Below are 23362 nucleotides of genomic sequence, written 5' to 3'. Positions count from 1 at the left end.
TCATTAAACGTGAATATATATTATATATATATATATGTATGTATGTACATACAGAATCGACCTATGCCTTTTTTAAAGCTGTAGTTACTACCATTATAATGACAAAGTGGTGTATACCGTGACATTCTTCAAGAGATTACATCAAGAACTGCTACAGGGCTGAAATCTTCCTTTTTATATTTTTATCATACGCTTCCATTCCAAGTCTTCTAAGCCTAGTTTACTGTTTCTCGAGGCGAATATTTTTGTAGTTTTACTAAATTTATTTTTTAAATTTATTTATCTGCATAATTCTAGGTAACAAGCATATGATTGATGACTTAATGTAGTTTCACCGAGTGTTGTTTTTGTTCTAGAGTTCTGCGAGATACGCAGATTTCTTAAGAATTATTATCTTACTTAGAGCTCCAAGACTCTGCCTGTACGTATTAGTTTAATTTTGTTTAAATAACTGTATCTTGTAAACTTCTTAAAAGCAAATTTGAGTGTAAGCTCTCAAATGGTTTCATGTGTCAGTATAATTTACTTCGTTTTAACTTTATTTCGTTTCCTTTACATAATTCTGTTCGAACTATTAACTTTACTTACAGAATGCACTGATATATATCAGTAGATATATATACAAATAAATTTATAAACCCTTAACTGGTGTATCACTAATTTATAAACACCTAACTAGTATACCACTAATTTGTGAACACCTAACTAGTATACCACTAATTTGTGAACACTTAACTAGTATACCACTAATTTGTGAACACTTAACTAGTATACCACTAATTTATGAACACCTAACTAATACACCCCTAATTTGTTGTTGTCGTATTACACAGAAGTTGGATTTTTGAATTTGCTTTTATGGGTTTGATTTGATTTATCAAAACTTCTAGAAACTGTGATGGTGTCATAATAATATAACAAATATTCAATTGTATTTAAAATTCAAAAACAGCTAAGACTGAATAGAAATACATCATTTAAAAAGAACGTTTCGCCACTGTTAACGTGGTATTATTAGTCATTCAACACAATTGTGCACGACACTCAAGTACACCCAGTTGGTGACGTCAACCATGTAATTTTGAGCTAGCATATATATAAACCTGCTCCTTGTGTTTTACTTATTAAAGGTTTGTAATTCTTTGTTAAAATGGCTTTCTTATTTCACGTTTATTAATATTGGGTTCTCTAGAAATAATTTTAACAGTTTTATTTTTATTATAATATTCTGTATATTTAGTGTGTTGACTGACATTTGACAGAAACTGTTTATGTTCAGCTGTATTTAAGTTTCTACCGATTTCACTTATATATTTAATTGATTGTATATAGTTTATTTCATAAATCCACATGGCAAGTCCAAGTCACTCTGACTTTTAGAAAATGTTAGTATTTCATGAGAAAACGGAACACTTAACTTATTGTTCTCTACTTCAGCCTAAAAAGGCCCAGCATGGCCAAGTGTGTTAAGGCGTTCGATTCGTAATCCGAGGGTCACGGGGTTCGAATCCCGGTCGCTCCTAACATGCTCGCCCTTTCAGCCGTGGGGGCGTTATAATGTGACTGTCAATCCCACTATTCGTTGGTAAAAGAGTAGCCCAAGAGTTGGCGGTGGGTGGTGATGACTAAGCTGCCTTCCTTCTAGTTTTACACTGCTAAATTAGGGACGGCTAGCGCAGATAGCCCTCGAGTAGCTTTGCGCGAAATTCAAAAACAAACAAAGAAACAAACATTATTTAGGCTAATTGTTTAAACTAATGTGACCCTAAACGCTCTTTAATTAGGATAACTTCATGAGATTTAGTAAATTTGTGCTAAAAGGTTGGCAATGAATAATCAATCATAACATCCGTGTGGTTATCTTGAAAACTTGAACTAGAAACTACTAATCTAGTTTGCTTAGCCTGACCAATAATTATGTATCTGGACGTGTTAGATCGATAGCTTACATAACTTTTTGTGTAAGCATGCGCAAAAAGGTTCGTTAAATTTGAATGTTCTTTGCTGAACATCTTTGCACATATTAATTATATTTAGACCAGGTTTGTCACCTCGTTGTTGTTTGTAAAGATTTCTAAATGTACCATATATATATATAAAACAAAACTTCATAAAACTTAAATATTTTCACTGTCAAATAAAGTTTTCTAATTTTTGGTGCGAGGAAAAAATAGGAAGAAACTCAATAAAAAAAATGGAGATGTTATATGTTAGGTATATTGTAATGGACTGCCTTGAACTTTGGTATGTAAAGTACGAGTCCAGTAAAACACGTCCGCTGAAAATAGGTGCTAGTTTGGATTACCACAGTCCGAGCTACAGTAGTTGGAAAATCACTAAACTGTCACTACTATCAGTAACACACAGTGTGACCTGCAGGATGTTTTGTGTTGTTGTTGACGAAAGGACACCATTAAAAAAAACTTATCATCCCAACACAGAATGTCATTTCTTACTCAAACTAATCTCAACACTCGTACAGTGTTGCGTTAGCATTGTTTTATGTTACCGCCTGAATAAAAACTTTCGAAAACTGATAATTAAATTACCAGTTAGTCTCTTTGAGTTTGATATCCATACAAAAAAATTGTCTGTTCGTGTTTAAACACAAAAGTGTGCAATGGACTGTCTGTGCTATTCCTACTGCGGGCATCGAAATCTGTTTTTTAGCGTTATAAACCCACAGATTTAACGGTTGGGTCAGTGGGAGGCATCCAAACCAATTTTCGTAAGTATTTTCGTTTAAAATATTTCAAGCCCTCTAGAAGAACAACCAAGAGCGGTCAGAAACTATGACTTCTCTTCGCCCTGCACATGGTAATGGAGTAAAGCATTATTTGTAAAACGCTTAAGGCAATAGTGAATGGAGGTTGGTTTGTGCTATTAGTGTTATGAGCCGGAAGAAGGTCGGTAAAGGTTGATGCAGCTTGGTGGATTGGAAAATCGCAGGGAAAATATGTCTCGTCAATCTTGAAACAAACGGCTCTGTTGAACTTATGGTTCCTCAGGGAGGCGGGGATCCATAAAGTCAGTCAGTATATCTTGGTAGTGATTTTTGGTTTTATATCTCACAAGGGTCTTGTGAGACAACCAGGGGCGCTCAGAAATGTTCGTTTCTCTTCAGCCCCGTTCACAGAATTAAGGTTTGGTTCTACTAGAAAAGAATAACGATATTACTTGGAGGTTATGATAGATACCGAACTACTTGAGGTGGGCCTAAATTAACATTAAAGTCGGATGGGGAAAGCTGTGAAACAAGAAGGAAAATAGAGAAAGAGAGCTGGCTTGACTGGTCGGCAGTGTTAGCTTGTAGAATGGCTTGGTGGTCCTTGGAAGGCAATGGAGACCAAGTCTGTGATGAAGTAACGAGTCCATAAGTTAAGGGATTATGACGCAAAAGATAGGCTGTGATTGATTAGGACAGAACTTTGGATTTACAATTTGCCTAGACATCGCTTTTAACTTGCTTCTAACTTTCTTTTATCTTTAAATGAGAAGGCAGTTTTTCAGGGCAGAGATCACAGGATCTAACGGTTCAACGCGATAAATTTGCTGCAGGAGTACCCCGTGATAACTCACTTCACGAACAGGGAGCCGAATGAAGTGCCCTGACCATCCCCGGTTGTAGCTGAAACAGAAAACAAGATTAATAATACAATGAAACATGAGGAGAATTGTACACATCTAATAGGACTACCAAATATCCGATTGGATTATCTGACAAGGAAGAAGACGTCGTGGTCATCGTCGGAGTTGTCAATATCATAGTCGGAGGGTTTCTGGAGCGTGCTTGAGGGTGGAGCAATGGAATGTAGGGTGACTGAGTCTGTCGTTGGCTAAATGTTGAGTCTTTGGTACTCAGTGTCTTGTTCTTCGATGGTCTGGAGATCTATAAATCCTATGCCTAGAAATTTTAACTTAGGACAGAGTGCCCCGAGAAAACCCACTTTAACTGATCAAGCGCCAAATAATCTACCTGACCATCGCCCAGACGAAGAATGGATTGTCGTGAGTATGAGGAGGGACCGAGGAGTAGTAGACATGGGGTTAAGATTTTCTTCATGAAGGCTCGTTTTTTCAAGGAAAGGTTGGGGAGATGGTGGTGATTCCAAGTTGGAGGAAATTCTGTCGTCTGGCACCAGTGGGGACACTTAGTTGCCACTTGTTTTATAACACTAAAGATAGTCTAGTTTTGTACAGAGTTACAACTCATTGTTTTTGACAAATGCTATAAAGTATATTTGATTAATCTATAACATTCAATCAATAATGAGGCATAATTGAAAATGAGAGAATTAATTGTTTTAAGCATTGAAGTGCAAACACTTCATCGACTCCGTTTTATTTCTATGCATTTAAATTGAATTAGATTTCTCTTTATATATCTTCTGATATTTAAAAACCTCAGTTTTTTTGTTATATCGAGAACTTCACTAGAACCTACTGAAAGAAATACTATTTCAGCGGTGTAGGAAGGAGTTTCGAAGTGGGGATGTTTGTATAAACATGCAGATTTTATAAGATTGAAAGTATAAGGAGCTGCTACAAGCAGCTCCCTTGCTGTCAAACTCAGTCTTGGGGGATCTGGGACATCACCCCCCAAGAAAATTAATACAATAACATAATTAATTGTTGTGATGCAAGCCAATTGTATAAAAGTGGAGGTGCTAGAGCAACCCTCATTCCAACGTGTTTTTTTTTTTTATTCTGAATTTCAGTCAAAGCTTCACGAGGGCTCTCTGCGCTAGCCTTCATAATTTAGCAGCGTTAGATTTAAGGGCAGGCAGCTAGTCATTTTCACCCATCGCCCACTCATGGGCTACTCTTTTATCAATGAATATTTGGATTGACCAGCACATTATAACCCCAGAATGGCTGAAAGGGCGAGCATGTTTGGTGTAAAGGGGATTCGAACCCACGACCCTCGTATTACGAGTCGAGTGCCCTAACCACCTGGCCATGTCGGGCGTGATTCCGACGCTTCTGAATTTTAGTATCGATGCATATTATATCCAGCTCCTTGTTACTGGCACTGCCTACAATAGTTTGTTTGTTTTTTCAGAAAATATATGCGTATAGATGTCGCCACATGTAAGAGTACCACATCAGATTGTTGCAGGGCATTGTCCAAATATTTACGATAATTATTAAGCAATAAATTAGGATTTTCTCTTGTGAAATATCCGGATTTACCTAATAAAACAAAAAGATGCACAATTAACCGCAAAATTTTGCAATATATATTCAGTGTATGACTAGTCTGCAAATATTTCCATAAAAGCTGAAACATCATGTTTTGTTTCTTATCTCGTTTATCTGTAAATATAGTTATAAATTCAGCCGTTTCTTTTTCTTTTTTATTTTGCCTTGCATTAATCTGAAAAATGTCTTTCAATTCTGAACAATTTAATGTATTTTGGTTTTTCGATTGAGTGTACTCTAGAAATATTTATCGGTTTTAAGTTATTAATAGTTAATACATACAAAGAAACTTTCGTCGCTATCATTTGACGATAACGTTTTTCGTAACAGACGTTATAATTAGTTTAAACAAATTCTGTACTGTCATAAATTTAAGTTTCCTCTTTGTTTTTTGAAACATTACAACCTTATTATTATTCTCCAAGAGCAGTGTGCGAACCATGTGTTTCGTTTGATTGAACTTAATCTGTTCCATTTGTTTCATTTTTATTTGAGTTTTTCTTTAAATTCGCCTGACAACGACAACTGTAAAGTAGCCGAAGGTGTGTATTAAAAAAATCAATCAGAATGTTGAGTGAAGAATGTTTATTTCTCAATCATTTATAGTTCTATATATTTACTAACAGAGATTCGCAAAATATTTGCAGTCGAATTAGTGTCTTTATTATATCAGTACTTCTTTAAATAGAAGATTGCTAAAATAATGCAAAGTAATTTCAATCGCAGACACCAAATCATAAGTCCACCTTCATTAGGCCTAACATTATTAAGTACTCGTATGGCCTATATTCGATAAATTAACATTCTAACTTGCGTGCATTTTTTGCTTTAGTTTAGTTAGGGCTAAACTTTACTATGCTTAATATTACAATAACTGGAATAAATGAATTTATTATATTATTCTACTGTCTAACATTCAACTTTTATTTTTTAATTTGAGAAGCTTTTAATATATTGTTGGACAAAATATATGCAAATATATATTTACATCTGTCTTTTGTTTACATCCGGTGAATTAAGTGCACGTGCATTTTCAAGGTAGTTACAAATTGTGTATTATTATGATATATATAACTCTAGATTTTAGATTTCAAACATTAGTGGGTACATTAACAAGACATAGATAATAACAAAATAGCCAGATATTACATAATTCTGTTTGTCAAGCAAATCTACTCAACTTTAAACAAAGTTTATTTGTTCATGCACTCAAACTTGTGTAAGATTATTATCAGTGTATTTAGTTTGTCAGGAAAATCATCGTTTCAAAAAGAGAAGATAGATAATTTTAAAATATTCACAACAACATATGCTATATTCATTTACTTATGGCCCGGCGCGGGTTCGAATCCCTGTCACACCAAACATGCTCGCCCTTTCAGCCGTGGGGGCGTTACAATGTGACGGTCAATCCAGCTATTCGTTGGTAAAAGAGTAGCCCAAGAGTTGGCGGTGGGTGGTGACGACTAACTGCCTTCCCTCTAGTCTTACACTGCTAAATTAAGGACAACTAACGCAGATAGCTCTCGTGTAGCTTTGCGCGAAAATTCAAAACAAACCACTCAAACTAACCATTAACTTATTGCCAATAAAGTCGTTTATTTGTAATTACTGTAGCAAAATGTCTCTCGTTTGTTAAAATATATGTTTGTGTACTGAAACTGCTAACAGTCAACCATATATATTTACATTTTGTGAAAATCAGACGAGTTATTAATTTTACAAGCTAATTAAAACTTTATATGATACTATGAATTCAAAACCAAATATATAATAAGATATAGGGTTAACTGTAATTTGTAGTAAGATAAAATCGAGTTATAAAACTTATTTAGCTTGTTTCTAAAACCAAGTGGTATTCTCGATAAAGACGAAGAAGACATAAGTATTTACTGTAACGCATCCTGTGAAAGTCTTGTTTTATGACTTTCAATGGATGCTTGACTTCACATGGATTGAGCTCTTTGTAATTCACAGATTAACTAGCGGAGTGGAGTCACAATCAATGGCAGGACTGTTCACCAGCGTAGGCGCGTGGCTAACGTTCCCACGCACGTAGGAGTGGAAGATAAAATATGGTCTAGTTCTGTAAAATCTTAGTATAGATTTTCTCCAATAATTTCTTCCTCCCTACATGACACTTCAGAACTATATGTACTTCCAACTGACATGATCACAATTTATGGGTTTGCTTGCACCCCGATGCAACATATTCCAAAATTACTTTGATGTGTAGTCGACTCATGCTAGGATAACGGTATTGGGGCCCTACATAGACCCAGACAGACGACTGTAGCTGCAGTCAGCCGTGGAAAGTAACATAATTATTGTCTGGTTACACAGAAAGGATATTGGAATATTCTTATTGAACGTTGAACTAAATATTATAATTTAACATATATGTTTAATTTAATGTTTCAGTGTTTAATGTAAAACTGTTTTTATCCACGGACAGATAAAATCTAGATTCTAGAAGTTTCCATTACTTTCGTGATATATTTAAAAGAGCTCTAGTGACAAATCACTGATTTCTTGTTTCGTATTTACAGTTAGAAACTGTCATGGTTAATTATAAAATATAAAACATTTGACCTTCACACATGGACTGACGAATCATTCATTACCTGTCTCGATCATATATGAATGGGCCTAGTCCCTCCGTCTCCAGTGCAAAGCGAAAAGTCTGTAGGTTTAAAACGTTACAAATCGGGTTTAGATCCTCGAGGTGGGCAGAGTATAGATAACTCGTGCTGTGATTTTGCGCTCAGCAACAAACATATTCAAATATGATTTTAATACCGCCTAGAAAATATAAGATATATTCAAGGTAGCCTATAAAGCCCTATCGTTTTAGACAAGCGAGTGAAGTAGTTTTATTCTGTTTTCTTCTTTTTTTATTCCGTGGTTTAACTACCATAAACAAGTAAATTTTTTTCTTTGTTAAAATTTTGATTCAACGTATGTATCATGCTATGCAATAAGTCATGTGAGAAATTTAACACATATTTTGTTTTTGATTAACTTTCCCTCATTGATTAAATATATTTCAATTTTGATGACACTGTTTGTTTTTAATATTTGTTAGGCATTTTACAGCTTTATTTCGATCAGTGCAAACTAAAAAGCTCGTCAGAAAGTTTTGAAATCTAGATACAATTTAAAAAAGTTAGTCATGAGTTGTTATACAAATAAATCCAACACCCAGTGAGTACATTTGTAGGTGGACCTTTCCTTTTTTAAACTGTATTGTTAAACGCTAGTCATTTGTCACAGTACAGCAACATCAAGTCATGGAATCTGTACCTCGCTGTTTTGTTTACATTTCGATAATTTGGCTTATTCTACTGCGAAGAGCAAGACGAAAATGCTAGTTAGAGAGTTTAGAAAACCTTTTATATTGGTATATTCAGTTTTTTTTTGTTGTTTTTTTAATATCGACCATTTAACAATTAAATTAAAAACGGAGTTAGAATACACCCGATCAGTTATCTGAACTGGTCTCTCTGTCTTTAGTTACGGCGCTCGACTCGTAATTCGAGGGTCACGGGTTCCAATCCCTGTCACACCAAACATGCTTGTCCTTTCAGCCGTGGGAGCGTTATAATGTGATGGTCAATCCCACTGTAAAAGATGGTAAAAGAGTAGCCGAAGAGTAGGTGGTGGGGGTGATCACTAGCTGCCTTCCCTCTAGTCTTACACTGTTAAATTAAGGACGGCTAGCGCAGATAGCCCTCGAGTAGCTTTTACGCGAAATTCAAAAAAACCTGTCTTTAGTTCAGCAAAAAAACTTTATGATGAGATATTTGTGATGTGTCCACCACAAGTGTCGAAATCTGATTTTTAGCGTTTTAAATATTCAAATTTATTGTTGGCTGTTGGAGATGGGAGAATCTAAATGGGAGTAAACGTCTCACGTGCGGGTTTTTTTATATCATTGGACAACCTACAAACTATGACTTGCACATCTAGATCAATGCCCCTTCCCAGTCGCTTTTAGATTGTTGATTGTTTTAAATTACTGGCGATAGAATACCCCCCCCCCGTATGGAATACTTTTCCTCATCTATTTACTAAATAATTCATAAATCCATGCTAAGCAGAAAATAAAATGTTTAAAACCTCGTGAGCCGATTAGTAAGTGCGACTAAAGTAACCGTTACACGTAGAGGTGCTGGTGTAATGTTCCTATTTCAACTGAAAGTAAGAGTTAACCAAAAGATGACATGTGAAGTTGAAACATTGTTCTTTATTTTATTTTAATAAAAGTTTTAATACCCATATCAACCGTCTTGAGATAAATTTTTTACTTCAAGTGGCTTTCTCGACATCACGAAAATATGAGTTTAATTTTATGTTTGTTCTGGTTTCATAAAGCCTAGAATTTGCTTTTACAGCTGAATTGGGTGATTATGACCATAGAAGACATCAGCCTGGGTATATTTCAGAGTTCCGATTTATATCGAATCAGACACCAAATTTGGAAGCTAAAGTTGCGGAGTTACATAAGAACCTTTCGTAAGTACTAACTTACATAGTATGTAAAATTAAAGAGATATGTATTTCCACGCCTAGAGAAACTTCATGACATGACTTCACGTATAACACACCAGTGAAAATTAATTGAAGTTTTACAGTTTTCATGACGTTTAAAAGTGTTGTTGGTTTTTTTTTTTTCTCAAACTCAAAATTACTAAGTAGAATTTTTTTTTTTTTCAATATTTCAAGTAACATGTGTAAAGAAATTACGTAGTAAGGTTGGTGGTCAGGATTTTTTTATGTTATTGTCTTGTAAAGATGAATGTATTTTTCTTACGATTTCGTTTTATAATACACAGAGGAAAAGTACCAGCAACAGCAGAACTTAATTTCTTAGAAAGGGTTAGGTGGCTGGATATGTATGGGGTTGATCTTCATCTGGTATTGGTGAGTACTGTGAAGTGATACAATATGTTGAATACGCCTTTACTTGTTTGTTTGTTTGTTTTTAATAGTCCCATCCTGTACCATAATATATTATTTCAATATTATTTATGTTCTTAAACACCAGAATATATTATTACAAGTTAATGTATTTAGTTACAGTTTTTATATAAAACATCATTTATGACTGAAAATACATACTATAACACTTAAGGACAACAAGGGACCGTTTCAAAATTAGCCCTTATCATTCGGATGTTTATCAAGTTTTCACATAATTACCTTAAATATTTTGACAATCCCTACATAGGTAGCAAACGCAAATAATATTACTGTACTATTTATAAAGGAAATATGTATATATGGGTTATGAAACATTTTTATTCATACTTTTAAATAAGATTCATGTCATTGAAGTTTCACTTCATACCATTATGAGTATGATTCATTGTTTTCAGTAACATTGTGTCATCTTTGTACATTCTTTTTTACTTTTCCCAAAACATTGTCATATGAAATTCATTTTGTGAGCTTATCTACTATTTGATTATAAAAAGAAAACTTAGAATGAGTGTCTTGTATAGAAATCCAGGCACAAACATTTTTATGTATTTATCCACATTCACTGTAAAATAATTTGAATTACATTTTTACTTTGCTTTGTCACATTATCAAAATTTTTAATTACTTTACACTTCTGAATTAATACATGCCACAAAATCTAAATAGCATTTTTCTATTTTGTTTCTGGTAGTTCCATGTATAACATACTAGTGAACCTTAATTGGATATCAGTATTTCTACAGCTTCCATCTATTTCTAATAAACATAGTGTGGTCTTTACATAATGGTTTTAATCTTAAAACCAGAAAGGGTGTTTTATTAACTGTGTTGGAATGGTAAGTATCATTGGAGGATTTATCCTCTACATGTCTTACTGCTGTAACATTCTGCTCTTCCCTAAAGGCTTTGCGAGTTATAAAGCAACAGGTGAGCAGCCACATCAACATAATTACCACCCAAAGAACTCAGATTTAGGTAATTTTACTCTTAAAGGGTAAATGTGTCTTTTTACACTCAAATACCATGAGCTTTATTGTCTAAATATTTACCAATAAAATCACAAGTACATAATTGTGATGAATGTTTAAATTGAAAATCATTTCTGTAATTTAACATCTTTATGTAACAACAGTTGTTTTATTATTCCAAAGCTGCTAATACAAAAAACTAAGCTATAGCAAGAATAACAATAAACTTATATGTTCATTATTAGTAAGATAAAAAAAAAATGTAATTTTGTTTCACATTTTAAGGGAGAGGACAACATTGAATATTTTCTTGGTCTCACACCAAGTGGGGTTATTGTTCTACGAAACAAAATCAAAGTTGGAAATTATTTTTGGTGAGTTTATGTAACAGCTGAAACTTTACTGAAAACATATCTTAATTTTTTATTATTAATAAGCTGAAACAAAAGCTATTATCAGAATCATTTATTTTAATTGTTTTTCCTTTTTTATAATTGTTATTTTTGTGATATTTTAAGTTCATTCTCCTATCTCTGTCTCTTGTAATGAATCGTTTTGGGCATAAAAAAATTATGGAAAATATGCCATTGAAATTTTTATCCTTTTTATGCACTAAGAAGTTGATGTAATAATTACAATTAGTCCAAAGAGATTGGTTTGCAAGTTTTTATTTCTAATCTAAGGAAACTTAAATGAAGGTGTTATAATGTTTTTTTGTGTTTTTTTTAATGTATGAATTATTTTTTTTCTAACATGTAGGCCCAGAATAACAAAGGTTTATTTCAAGGGCAAATATTTCATGCTGAGAGTCAGAGACAAAAATGTGAGTATATTATGTTTTCATACAATATAAATAAATGCTTATAGAACAATGTAATTTTCCTGGTTTTTATATTCGTATTTTGTATACTTATCTATTCTAACAGGTTACCGTGGCTGAAACATCACTTCTCTTATAAAAGTTACCTTTAATCTTTGTGAGATATATTAATTTATTTTCATGTCATTTTGCTATGTTCAAAAGTAAAAATACACTGGGAAATATGTGAGCATATATTCTATGAATCCTTATTTTAGTTAGAATTTGGCATGCGTTTTGGAGATCAAAAGTTTTTGAATGTGGATAAATTTATTTCTATTGTGTTTGAATTAATTATGTCAGTTTAGTTAGTTTTTCAGTCAGCTTCTAGAGATTCGAGAAAAAATAATTTTAATTTTCTGAGGAGGTTTAGTAGGTTACTTCTTCCACTATAGGAGCAATCCCAGAAGATTAATTTACTAATCTATTATCAGGTTAATAATATGAAGTATATTACCTTCAAGAAAAGTTGTAACATATTTGTAACAGACTAACACAAGTAGGCACTGGCTACAAATTGCTTAAGGTTTCTTTAAGTTTTCCCCAGTGCTTGAAAGTCTTTTCTGGTCCAGAATGCCTGGCATGGCCAGGTGGTTAAGGCATTCAACTCGTAATCCGAGAGTCACAGGTTTGAATCCCTTATCACGCCAAATATGCTTGCTCTTTCAGCCGTGGGGGTGTTATAATGTTACAGTCAATCTCACTATTCATTGATAAAATAGTAGCCCAAGAGTTTGCAGTGGGTGGTGAAGATTAGCTGCCTTCCCTCTAGTCTTACACTGCTAAATTAGGGACAGCTAGCACAGATAGTTCTTATTAGCTTTGTGTGAAATTCAAAAACTGAACCAAACCTGGTCCAGAAACTTTTCACCATTCTAGTGGCTCTTTCCTAAGGTAAGAAAATGCAGTTTCTACCCATTTATTTTTCAGTACTTGATACATATACAAATCTTTTAAGAAACTCAAAAACATTGACATCCAACTTACCATGAAACTACTCAACAGACAGGGAGTGGTGGGTTGACTGCAGTGATGTAAATTGAAGAATTTTTATAGAGAGCTATAGGTAGAATGAATTCTTGAATTTTGAAATAGACAGGTGAAGATTTGATTTTTCTTGCAAAAAGGTTTGTCGTCATGCATGTTAATATTTACATCTGTGCCATCAGTGTTGCCACATACCCTACAGTAACAATACTAGCCATACTAAAATTAGAATCTGCTTGTACTAGATTTTTTGGGTTTTTTTTATTCACAGTTGATACTTTACCTTTAATTTATTCTAGAATGATGAAAATACATATGGATTTGAGCTTCCAAGTAAACAGGCTTGTAAGCATTTATGGAAATGCTGTGTTGAACATCATGCTTTCTTCAGGTAACTCTTACTAATGAAAATCTCAATTTTGCATATTTCTAGAACTTTCTATGTAATCATTCTTCTAAACTGTATAGAATTACTATCAAAGTATTATAAAACGACCTATTTTTGTTTATTGTGTTTTGTAGCACATTTTATTCCAATTCAGTATTATTATTTTTCACAACATACATAAAAGATATACTCTGAATTTGCAAATTGTATAACAGAGAAACAGTAACTGATTAGTGGCTTTTATGTTATCGTTTCTGAATAAAAATAACAATGACAGTTTTGTCTTGACCAATCAAATTAAAATGTTATGTGGCAGGAAAACAAAGATTTTGGGTTATTAGGGTTTTTAAAACCACATGTATTACACATCATCTCCTAATTACACACACATCCATCTTTTTTTAATAGTTTTTTTAATCTTCCGTGTAATTTGTAGATTGCTGTAATAAAAAAAATACGATAGTTGTTATAACGTCTTAGACAAAGAAATATTGCATTAGGTACAAAAGATAAGAGTTAGAGATCTGATAACACTTATAAAGTGTTAAGCAAATTTGACTTTTTTTCAATCATTGTTATGTATTCTATAAATTAGTTGTGGTTCATGTGTGTTTCTTTATAACAGTTTTGGACTGTGAATTACCTTATAAGATCAAATTAAGTATTTCAAATAACATATTAAAGAAAATTAACTTGAGAACCATTAATAACAGAATTCCTTTTAATATTTAGGTTAACTCAAGTAAGGGAGGTTCCAGGAAGTTCAGGGAAAATGTTTAGTTTGAGTTCAAGATTTCGGTACAGGTAATATTTGCAAAATAGTGTAAAGTACATTTATATATCAATGTGTGTTTTCACATTTTTTACTAGTTCTGTTTGTAGACCTAAAATTAAGACAACGAATGAGTTTGATTAGATTACTGATATATTGATATGTTTGCACATTTTGTTTGTATTCTGTCATAACCCTACCACATAATTTAATACAAATATAAAAAAACTTTTATTAAAAGATTAAACAGTGGACCACTTATACTATCTCATTAATATAACATTTTGTGTTATAACACAAATAATGTGATTTTCACATTGTCTTCATAGTTTTATTAATCGTTCATTTATATGTAACTTGAAAACTACTAATTGCTTGTACTTGTTAATTTTCTCTTATGCAATATGTACAATATTTGATATCTAAGGAAACTGTTTTTTATGAAAAGTGTGCTTAGTGTAAGATAGTTATTTTACACCCATGTAAGAACTGTCTTTGGTACAGTTCTGTATTACAGATGCTAATACGTTGGTCTGGACTGAGGGTAATGTCCAGTGGATAGAAGTGAATAGGCATTACTTTTTGGAAATGTGTTTTGTTTATTTTTACATGTACCTTTGTATATAATATATGTTAATACGTATAATTGATTTTGAAATAATATACACGTTTTAAAACACACATAGGAAATGTTATGGGTTTAAACTGTAGAAAATAAATGCACATCAAGTTGGAGTGTACTTGGCCAAACAGCTCTTGTGGTCCATGATACTTAAAACATGAGAAATATGAGGTGGTGCTAATTAATGTTTTTTTTTTTTTAGGTACATTGTTATTGGTTTTTTCCTCCTATTCCTTCAAATTCATGCTCTACACTTTATTTTAGGGTCATTATAGGAGTGATGATCAAACTCAATTATTCACTTAGAGGAGCTCAAGAATTGGCATTGGGTGTTGTTGAATAGATCTTTTCCCATTGTTTTTCAGCTTAAAATTAAGAGTTTTTGTGTTTTTATTTGAAAGTAAAGGCAAATTGGGTTATCCTCTGTATCCACCATGGGGAAATTGAACCTTGGATTTTAGCATTGTAGGTCCATAGTATTCCCTCTCTCCCACCAGGGGACTTAAAGTTACAGATAGCTATCCAAGGTAGCTTTTGTGCAGCTTTGTACAAAAAGCTGAAACAAGCAAACAAATGTTTTTATATTTGTTCTGGTCCATAGTGCCAAACCTGTCCCTTTTTCATAGCACATATATCAGATGAACAATTTAACTTTAGTTTGTGCACATGCAGATCTTTTCTATTTCATGTTTTGCATTTTACAGTGGTAGAACACAGAAGCAGATGCAGTTGGACCTTCAACAAAACAGACCACCACCGACAGTAACTCGAGTTCCAAGCAGGCGTTACCAGAAACGTCTTGGTCAACCAGATGGTACAGATGGTGAGTTCATTTGGAAATTCTACATATAGCTTAGTTAAAAGATTTTAATGCATGCATAAATAAGCTAATTGTTAAATTACGTTATTGGATTGAATCTCAATTTGATAAGAAGAACTCGAAGTTAGCTAAAGTATGTGACACCAGTGCTTGAAATACAGTAATTTCTTTTAACGACAAGGATGTTACTTTGAGTTTCACACTATAAATGGATATAAAAGACTTTTTGGTTAATTAATGAAAACAAAAGAGTATCAACAGTTTGTGCAGCAATTTGGTGGTTCCTTATACATTTGAAGTAATTTTATTAATTTCTGTTAATTTTTGAAATTAATATACTTGTGTTTCATTAAAAGTTTGACTTATACTTTCAATTCATACATGAATAATTCTGCATAACTTTGTAGTGATTACAATGTATTTGTTTTCATTTAAGTTAAAATTTGTGTTAAGGAAGTTAGATCCAAGTCTGTTTTCATTGGGAACCTGACAAGAATCATATTCTAATGTGTGGTTTTATTTGTACAGCTGGCAGTCAAATAAAAGAAGAACAGTATGAAAACAGTCTCATAGAAACAAAGTCAAATATTTCAATTCCTCAAGTAATTACTCCGTAAGTACAAATATGAAAAGAAAGTTCATCATTGTTTTAATACCAACAGTATATTAATGTATAAACAGACTTTTCTTGAATGCTGATAGATTGCTTTCAATAAACAGATTAACTCATCATTTTGGACAAGGAAAGTTAAGGTTATATGTTTTATTCGGTTTTTCAGCCTGGCATCCATGTATAGATCAACATCTGTTCCTTCTGCTCTTCCATTTTCCGATTCACCTTGCAGTGCAAGAGCTTCTCCTTGGGTGGATAGTAAGCACAGGTGAGATTATGATGCTTCTTTGTGAATTGTATTCGAGAATAATTTAGTATAATGGAGGTTTATCACTCTATCTTATATAATAAAGGTTTTGTGTTCAGTTTAATAATATTCAGACATATTATTATATTGCATTTAGTCCTTTGTTTAAATTTTTGTTTGTACATTTGTTTTTGTATTATTTTACTGCTATGTCACAAAAGTGTTGACTGCACATTTTTTGTGTAAACTAATTTCAAATGTAGTGTAAAATTACGTCTTTTAAGCTCATAGTGATTAACAATATTTTTCTTACTGCCTGATTTTTTTATTTTGTTACAATACTACAAAAACAGTTTACTAATAAAAAAAAAATAAACTCTTGCTTTTCAGTACTTGTGGAAAAAATAAAAATATGTTTTATGTTAATAAAAGGATTTTTGTTTAATGTGGCCCTTTGTATGATGGTTGTAGGTTAATAACAAAAAAAGATACTTCAGTGGTGTCTTTTTTTGTGTATAGTTAGCTTTTAATAATTAATATTAGTTTATCTTCAAAGTATGATATATTTTTAAAACTTTGAACATTCTTTATTTTACAACTTTAATACAATTTTAAGGAAGTTAACTTGTTTTCTGAGATACTAATAATTACTGCTACAGCAACATCTGGAGGGAACAACTTGTTTTATACATGATTGCCTGTCTCTAAAATTATGTTTAAACCTGTCTCTCAGAACAGCTGGTATGGGTCTTAACACTTTTACTAATAAATCAGATAACAATGTTCTGACCTTCCTAGGTCATCTTTAGGTTAACAGTTTATTTTTATTAACCTGAGAATGATCTAGGAAGGTCAAAACAGTGTTCTCTGGTTTATTAGTAAAAGTATTTATCAATACCCATACAAACCATTCTGAGATACATTTGTATTTTAGCTTCTCTCGTATTTCAGTTCCTACACAGTAGTTTCTCTTTAGATTAATTTTATGTTTTTTTTATTATCTTGTACTAATCAGCTTAACCATGTTTGTTTTATTTATTTGATAGAGGTATGTACTCAAATACCTCTAACCCTTCACCTCGATCAGTGAAAAGTGCTGGTGGTTACTCTCCATCTCGCTTCCATCTTCATCAGCGAAATGCTTCCATAGAAAGTGACAGTAGTTGTGATTCAAGGAGAAGACGGTAATTATGTTTCAGTATTCTGATATGTTATATTCAGCATGTTCACAGAAAGGTACTGCACCTTATTAAAATGTAACGTGTGCATTCAGAATTTTGTCAGTTATCTTCCACTCTTCTATAAAGCTCAGTAAACATTGTACTTCAGTTAATGAATCTGTTGGTGTTCATTCATTTGAAGGCATCATCGCAGCAGAAAAAGTTCAGATAATGACAGTGAAGTTTCAAAGTCATCCAGAGGATCCAAAGCCTCAAAGTCATCGAGAAACAGCAGTTCGAACAGAAGGTGTGTCTTAGAAGACATTAAAAAAAGTTATTATTACTGTTAACTCAGCAATCAAGATTTAAAGAAAATGATGTAATAAGTAAAAAACTATATGAATATAGTCCATAAATATATATATTCATGGATTATACGGACTATATATAGAAGAAGTAACTAATTTTGTAATCAGGCTGGCTGGTATTGTATTTTTTAAGATACAAAAATTTTTTTGTTAAGAGCAAAAGCTTAAGAATAGTATGTTACTTTTACCACCATGTGCAATAGTAAAACTATTGTAAACATATACCTACGAGATAAAAACATTTTTATTAAATAGTACATATCAAATAATGTTTTACTGATTTGTAGTTCTTTTTTGTTTATATAGGCCACATCATAGAGGTGGTGGTAGAGGTAGTGGTAGTGAGTCAGAAGGCCAGAAGAAACACAAAAAACATCACAGGAGACATAAGTGAGTCATAATTACAATTATGATGATTTAATGAACATTTGTATTACCAAACACTCGGAAGATCTAATTGTAGAAATAGTATAAATATGTTAAATGGATATTAAGTAATGTCATTTGGTCTGTTTACAGTGTCAATGCAATAAACATTTCATTGGTTTGAAAAGATTAAATCTAGATGATAAAGTTAAAGAAAAGCATACATAAAAGGAAAACACAATAAACTGAATAGTTGATACGCTGTATAGAAAACATTCGAATTGTATATTTCTATGTCTTTATAATACTAAAACTTTTTAACTTCTTTTCAGCCATTCTTGTAGTGGAACTGATTTGTAATTCATTTAGTTTTATGACTGTCAAATGAGAGTGTTAATTTGTCATGACTTACTTTGTGAAAAAAAAAAAATTACGAACTATCCACGTTTTTATTTTTTCTTACTTAACTTTTGTTTTTATGTCATGTCAATTTATGCACATAACATTTCAATTTTACTTGTTAAGCCATATTTGAGGTTGACCAGTTTTTGTATATATAAAAAAAAGGAGGATTTTTTTTCAGTTTGGAAATTTTTTGTATGAAACAAGTCTATATTAGAAACATATTCTAGGTCAGGAAGTACGTATGTGCTGGTTGATTCTGAGGCCCAGTGGAAGTTAGTGCAGCAGCAACAACAGGAAAATAAGTATTTAAAGTATGTGTAGTCATTAATGTTGAGATTAATGCCTTTAACAACAACATTACCATGTGTATTTTATTATTATTTTAACATGGAATTTCTATTCGTGTTTTATAATTAACATTTTCTTTGAAAATTGTATAACTAATTAATTTTACATAATTTACTCAGCTTTTGGTATTGTATAATAGTTGCAACTTCCTTTACCTAATGAATAAATGGCTCGGCATGGCCAGATGGTGGTGGTGTTATGTTTTGTGTTTTTCATTATCTACAAAAGTTGAATTTGTAGATATGCCTTCCGAGAAGCAAAAGTGGTGTCATAATAATACAAAAGATACAAGATATAATAGATATGGTTGTATATAGTTTATGACCATATTGTTAGAATGGTCGACTTGCAGTCTAAGGGTTTTGTGTTCAAATCCTCATCCTGCCACCCATGCCTGCCCTTTCAGCCATGGGAGAATTATAATGTGACGGTTGATCCTAATATTTGTTGGTAAAAGAGTAGCCCAAGAGTTGGTGGTGGGTGGTGATGACTAGTTGCCTTCCCTGTAGTCTCACACTGCTAAGTTAGGGATGGCTAGCACAGATAGCACTCGTGTAGCTTTGTGTGAAATTCCAAACAAACAGACAAACCTAATGAATAACAGATGTTGTTTTGCCAGTTAAAAATTAATTGTTATTATTTAGGATTGATTATCAGTAGCAATACATGGTGATTATTATTGGTTTTAAAAAACATATATTCATGGCTTTGAAATTGTTAATGAATTTAATTAATTCAAGTTTTGTTATACATCTTTATAATGAATTTGTGAAAGTTATTTTAATGTGTTTTTTGAAACCAAATAAGTAACATTTCTCATTTAAACAGTTTTGTTTAAATAAGCAATAACTAAACTAAATTTAGAAGTTTCAAAAATTATAATATAGCTCTAAAATTTATGTACTTGTGATCTAAAACCTTACACTGAGGGTATTTCAACCAGTGGCCTTAATAAGTACTTAAAAGATTTGGGGCTCGGGCCCATAGGCATGATAATTTTCAGCATGATATGAATCATGGTTTTCTATTTTGATTTTTAAAGATGTAAACTGGGATTCAAAGCTCTGTCAGTTAGAATTGGGGCATGGGCCTTGTGTGATATAGACTACTTAAACTTCTGGTGTTAACTATTTGTGGACAATAAAAGCTTCAGACAAGATAAATACCATGTTAGTTAATTTGGTGGGTGCCTTTCTTGGATAAGTTTGTTGATGTATAAGATTGTTTTTAACACTTAAATACATTTACTACTGATGAGAAGAGGAATCTTGAAAGGGCAGGAGCCCATTGACACTTATCAAGCATCAAGACTGTTTTGGTGGGAAAGGTGTTGAAGGAGACTATGGAGGCAATAGGTTCTGCTGGTACACGTAGAGTTGAAAACCATGAAAAGCAGACAAATCTTTTTTTGTTCTCATTCATGGCATGTATGACTATGACTTATGTAGTAACACTTGTTTTTTTAATTCAATATATTACGTTGTGTGTATCCAGTACATTTGGTTATAAAATGGCTCTGTATTCAATCTCCATAACATTAAATTTTCAAACATTTCCTTAAGGGGGGCATGCTTTGTATGCCAATAGTGTGCTCTGCACACGTCATATGTCGCATTGTTTAACTGTGGCAGTGATCTGATCACTTCGTAAATGCTTCCTGTGCCAATGACTAAACAGTGAATTATCCAGTATTAACACTTAATAATATATATAATTATATTTTTACTTTAAAGACCTACAAGTTCCTGTAGTCACTAATTTTAAAGCTAAATTTTTTTCATGGTAACTTGCATCAAGCAAGGTGTTTAGTCAGTCATATCTTTTAGTAGTTGTGGACTTTTTTTTATGACTAAGAAAAAAAGTGCACTTTCTGGGCATAACAGAAAAGACCGAGGCTGGACTCCATCCAGCCACACCTTGTACACAACATTGGACAAGAAAATATACTTCAGGGTCTAATAATGAGTCCTAAAATTTAAAATAATAGCTTGCATTGCTTTGTTAAGAGTTTTGTGTATGTACTAAGATATTCTGCCTTTATTTGAAAGCTTTATTATTTTTTGACTTAACTTCCACAATCATGTTTTTGTTTTCATTCTGGCTAAGAAAAGAATTAAATGTTGCTGTGAGTAATCTCTAGAAAAATATATATTAACTTTTAAAAACAGAATATACTCACAGTTCAAGAACAAATCATACCTAAACATTTACAAACAATATATTTGAAACTTACAAAACTTTTAAATCATCCAAATAATTGATGTCAACTGAAAAGTATAACTTAAAAACAGCCAATTTAGGGAAAAGAATAAAAAAAAAGTAATAACTTATTTAGAAATTATCACAAAAACTTTGCTTAATAACACTTATGTTTCTCTAATTGTAATTCCCAACAACCTAACATTTAACTCGTTTCCTTATTTATAAACATCTATCTTACTTACAAGGTTATATTACACACATGATTACTGTAGATTGTTGAAAGAACATCTGATTAATCTATTTAAATGTGGCAACAAACTAATTGGTGAATATTTATGTATTACTGAAACCTAAACCTCAGTGCCACCTAATATCAGTTAATTTGCATAACTGTAAAATTGTGCTAAAATTAACTAACTAATGTAAGAAATCTGGTATCATGCACAGAAAATCAAAATATAGCTGAACTACTATGATAGAGTAAAATGTATAAATTATAAACACAGAAATAACTAGCCAAAAAGTGAAGAAAATCCCCCTTGCAAGTGAATTGTTAAATGCTCAATGAATTTTTTTTTTTTATATACATTTAGGCCACAAAATGCTGTTGTTAGAGATCTGTCAAGTAGAAAAAGTGGGTAAGTCTCATGCATGATAGGAGAAAGAATTATTAGAATCTATAAGAAAATAAAATTGGTAACTGCTTATTTTATTCTGTTGTTTTAAATGATAAAAACTAAACTGTACTTACTATGTGTACAATATATGTAAATGAAAAGTACAAAAAAACATTTATTTTGTGTTAAGTTATTTAACAGAAACCAAATTAAAATAATACAGTGTATCTATTATTATATTTGAATAGTTTCCCATAACTGATTTGAAAACTAGTGAATCTTAGCTTAATTTTTGTTTAAGCCAAAGACGTTTTTCGACTGTACTAGTTTTAAAGAGTTTAGAAAAGCATGTATTCTGTGTTAATTAGGTTCATGCAAATCTGTCTTATGATATAGTTTTTAATTATATGTTTACTCGTAACTTTGCCTTGTTTTAGTTATAGTTCATTTTTAATACATATTGATGTATACATATTGTTCTTAGGTAGTCTAGTGATATTATGTATTTTCTTCTGTTTATTCAAACTGGTCCGTGTGTAATGAATGGCAGTGTAGTAATGAAATCTTGTTGATTGAGTATAGTTGGTTAAAACCTTATATTGTTTATTTTCATTGTTAAGGTTTTGCACTGTACTTTTATTGATTGGAAGTTATTGATTTTTTTTGTGAAAAAGCTAGTTTTTGTATTAAAATTTGTGTTAAACATTCACTAAAAATTTCATCAGTCCTTGGTGATGTGGTTTAAAACATAAAGGTTGTGATAATTATAAACTTTTTTGTAATGCAAATTTTTAGTACGAGGAAAATTGGATTTTAACTTTGTAATTTTGTCATGAGATTCTTAAAGACTGTGTATCTCTGAGGCACCCATTTCTCACCTCTGTGATAATAATGAAATTTGAAGTGTCTCATCTAATGGTTGGTTTGATAGTATTTGCCATCCTGCTTATCTAACTTCATGCTATAGACTGTAGTTTACAAATAAAAATGTTTTCTTATTTTACATCTAGTAATTGGGGTCTTTTTTACACTTTAGTGTGTAATGTAACAATATTGATAGAGATTGTACAAAACTTTTAACAGTAAATGTTTCATGAGAAAATTTGGTACTCATAATATGAATTCATGTTATCATAACAACTGAATATAGTACAGGAAGAAGTGTTTAAACCTGTCTGAAGTTAACACGGGAAGAAGGACAATACCTTTTAGTAATGTTTATGAAGTTATAAATATATTAAAATTTATAAATGCAAACAAGCAGTACAACTGAGAAATTGTTGAAACACAGAATAAATGCACAGTAAAACATTTAATATGATAAAGAACTAACATTTATCATGTAACATATACTGTACCATTTCTTTAAATTCAAAATCTTACAGTTCCATGCCTCACCAGGACAACTTTCACAATTGAGAAAACTAAATCTTTG

The 23362-nt window shown here is 32.0% G+C and overlaps 1 protein-coding gene across 9 annotated transcripts in view; it reads left to right on the top strand.

The window, feature by feature from the left end:
- The window catches only part of LOC143231934 (band 4.1-like protein 4), a 141076-nt gene that overhangs the window by 90516 nt on the left and 27198 nt on the right, over positions 1 to 23362 (top strand). For all 9 annotated transcript variants that reach the window (XM_076466805.1, XM_076466804.1, XM_076466803.1 and 6 more), the window contains 14 exons: positions 9597 to 9717; positions 10038 to 10125; positions 11439 to 11527; positions 11913 to 11976; positions 13299 to 13390; positions 14120 to 14191; positions 15486 to 15604; positions 16130 to 16214; positions 16381 to 16482; positions 17508 to 17645; positions 17824 to 17928; positions 18296 to 18379; positions 18988 to 19071; positions 21904 to 21948. In XM_076466805.1, the coding sequence (XP_076322920.1) occupies positions 9597 to 9717; positions 10038 to 10125; positions 11439 to 11527; positions 11913 to 11976; positions 13299 to 13390; positions 14120 to 14191; positions 15486 to 15604; positions 16130 to 16214; positions 16381 to 16482; positions 17508 to 17645; positions 17824 to 17928; positions 18296 to 18379; positions 18988 to 19071; positions 21904 to 21948 (1288 nt within the window). The remainder of the gene's footprint in view (positions 1 to 9596; positions 9718 to 10037; positions 10126 to 11438; positions 11528 to 11912; positions 11977 to 13298; positions 13391 to 14119; positions 14192 to 15485; positions 15605 to 16129; positions 16215 to 16380; positions 16483 to 17507; positions 17646 to 17823; positions 17929 to 18295; positions 18380 to 18987; positions 19072 to 21903; positions 21949 to 23362) is intronic.

This window comes from Tachypleus tridentatus, chromosome 11 (assembly GCF_004210375.1).
Source record: "Tachypleus tridentatus isolate NWPU-2018 chromosome 11, ASM421037v1, whole genome shotgun sequence".
In the NCBI taxonomy this organism is placed as follows: domain Eukaryota; kingdom Metazoa; phylum Arthropoda; class Merostomata; order Xiphosura; family Limulidae; genus Tachypleus; species Tachypleus tridentatus.
The sequence above is the reverse complement of the archived record's forward strand: the minus strand, read 5'-3'. Positions and strand labels throughout refer to the sequence as shown.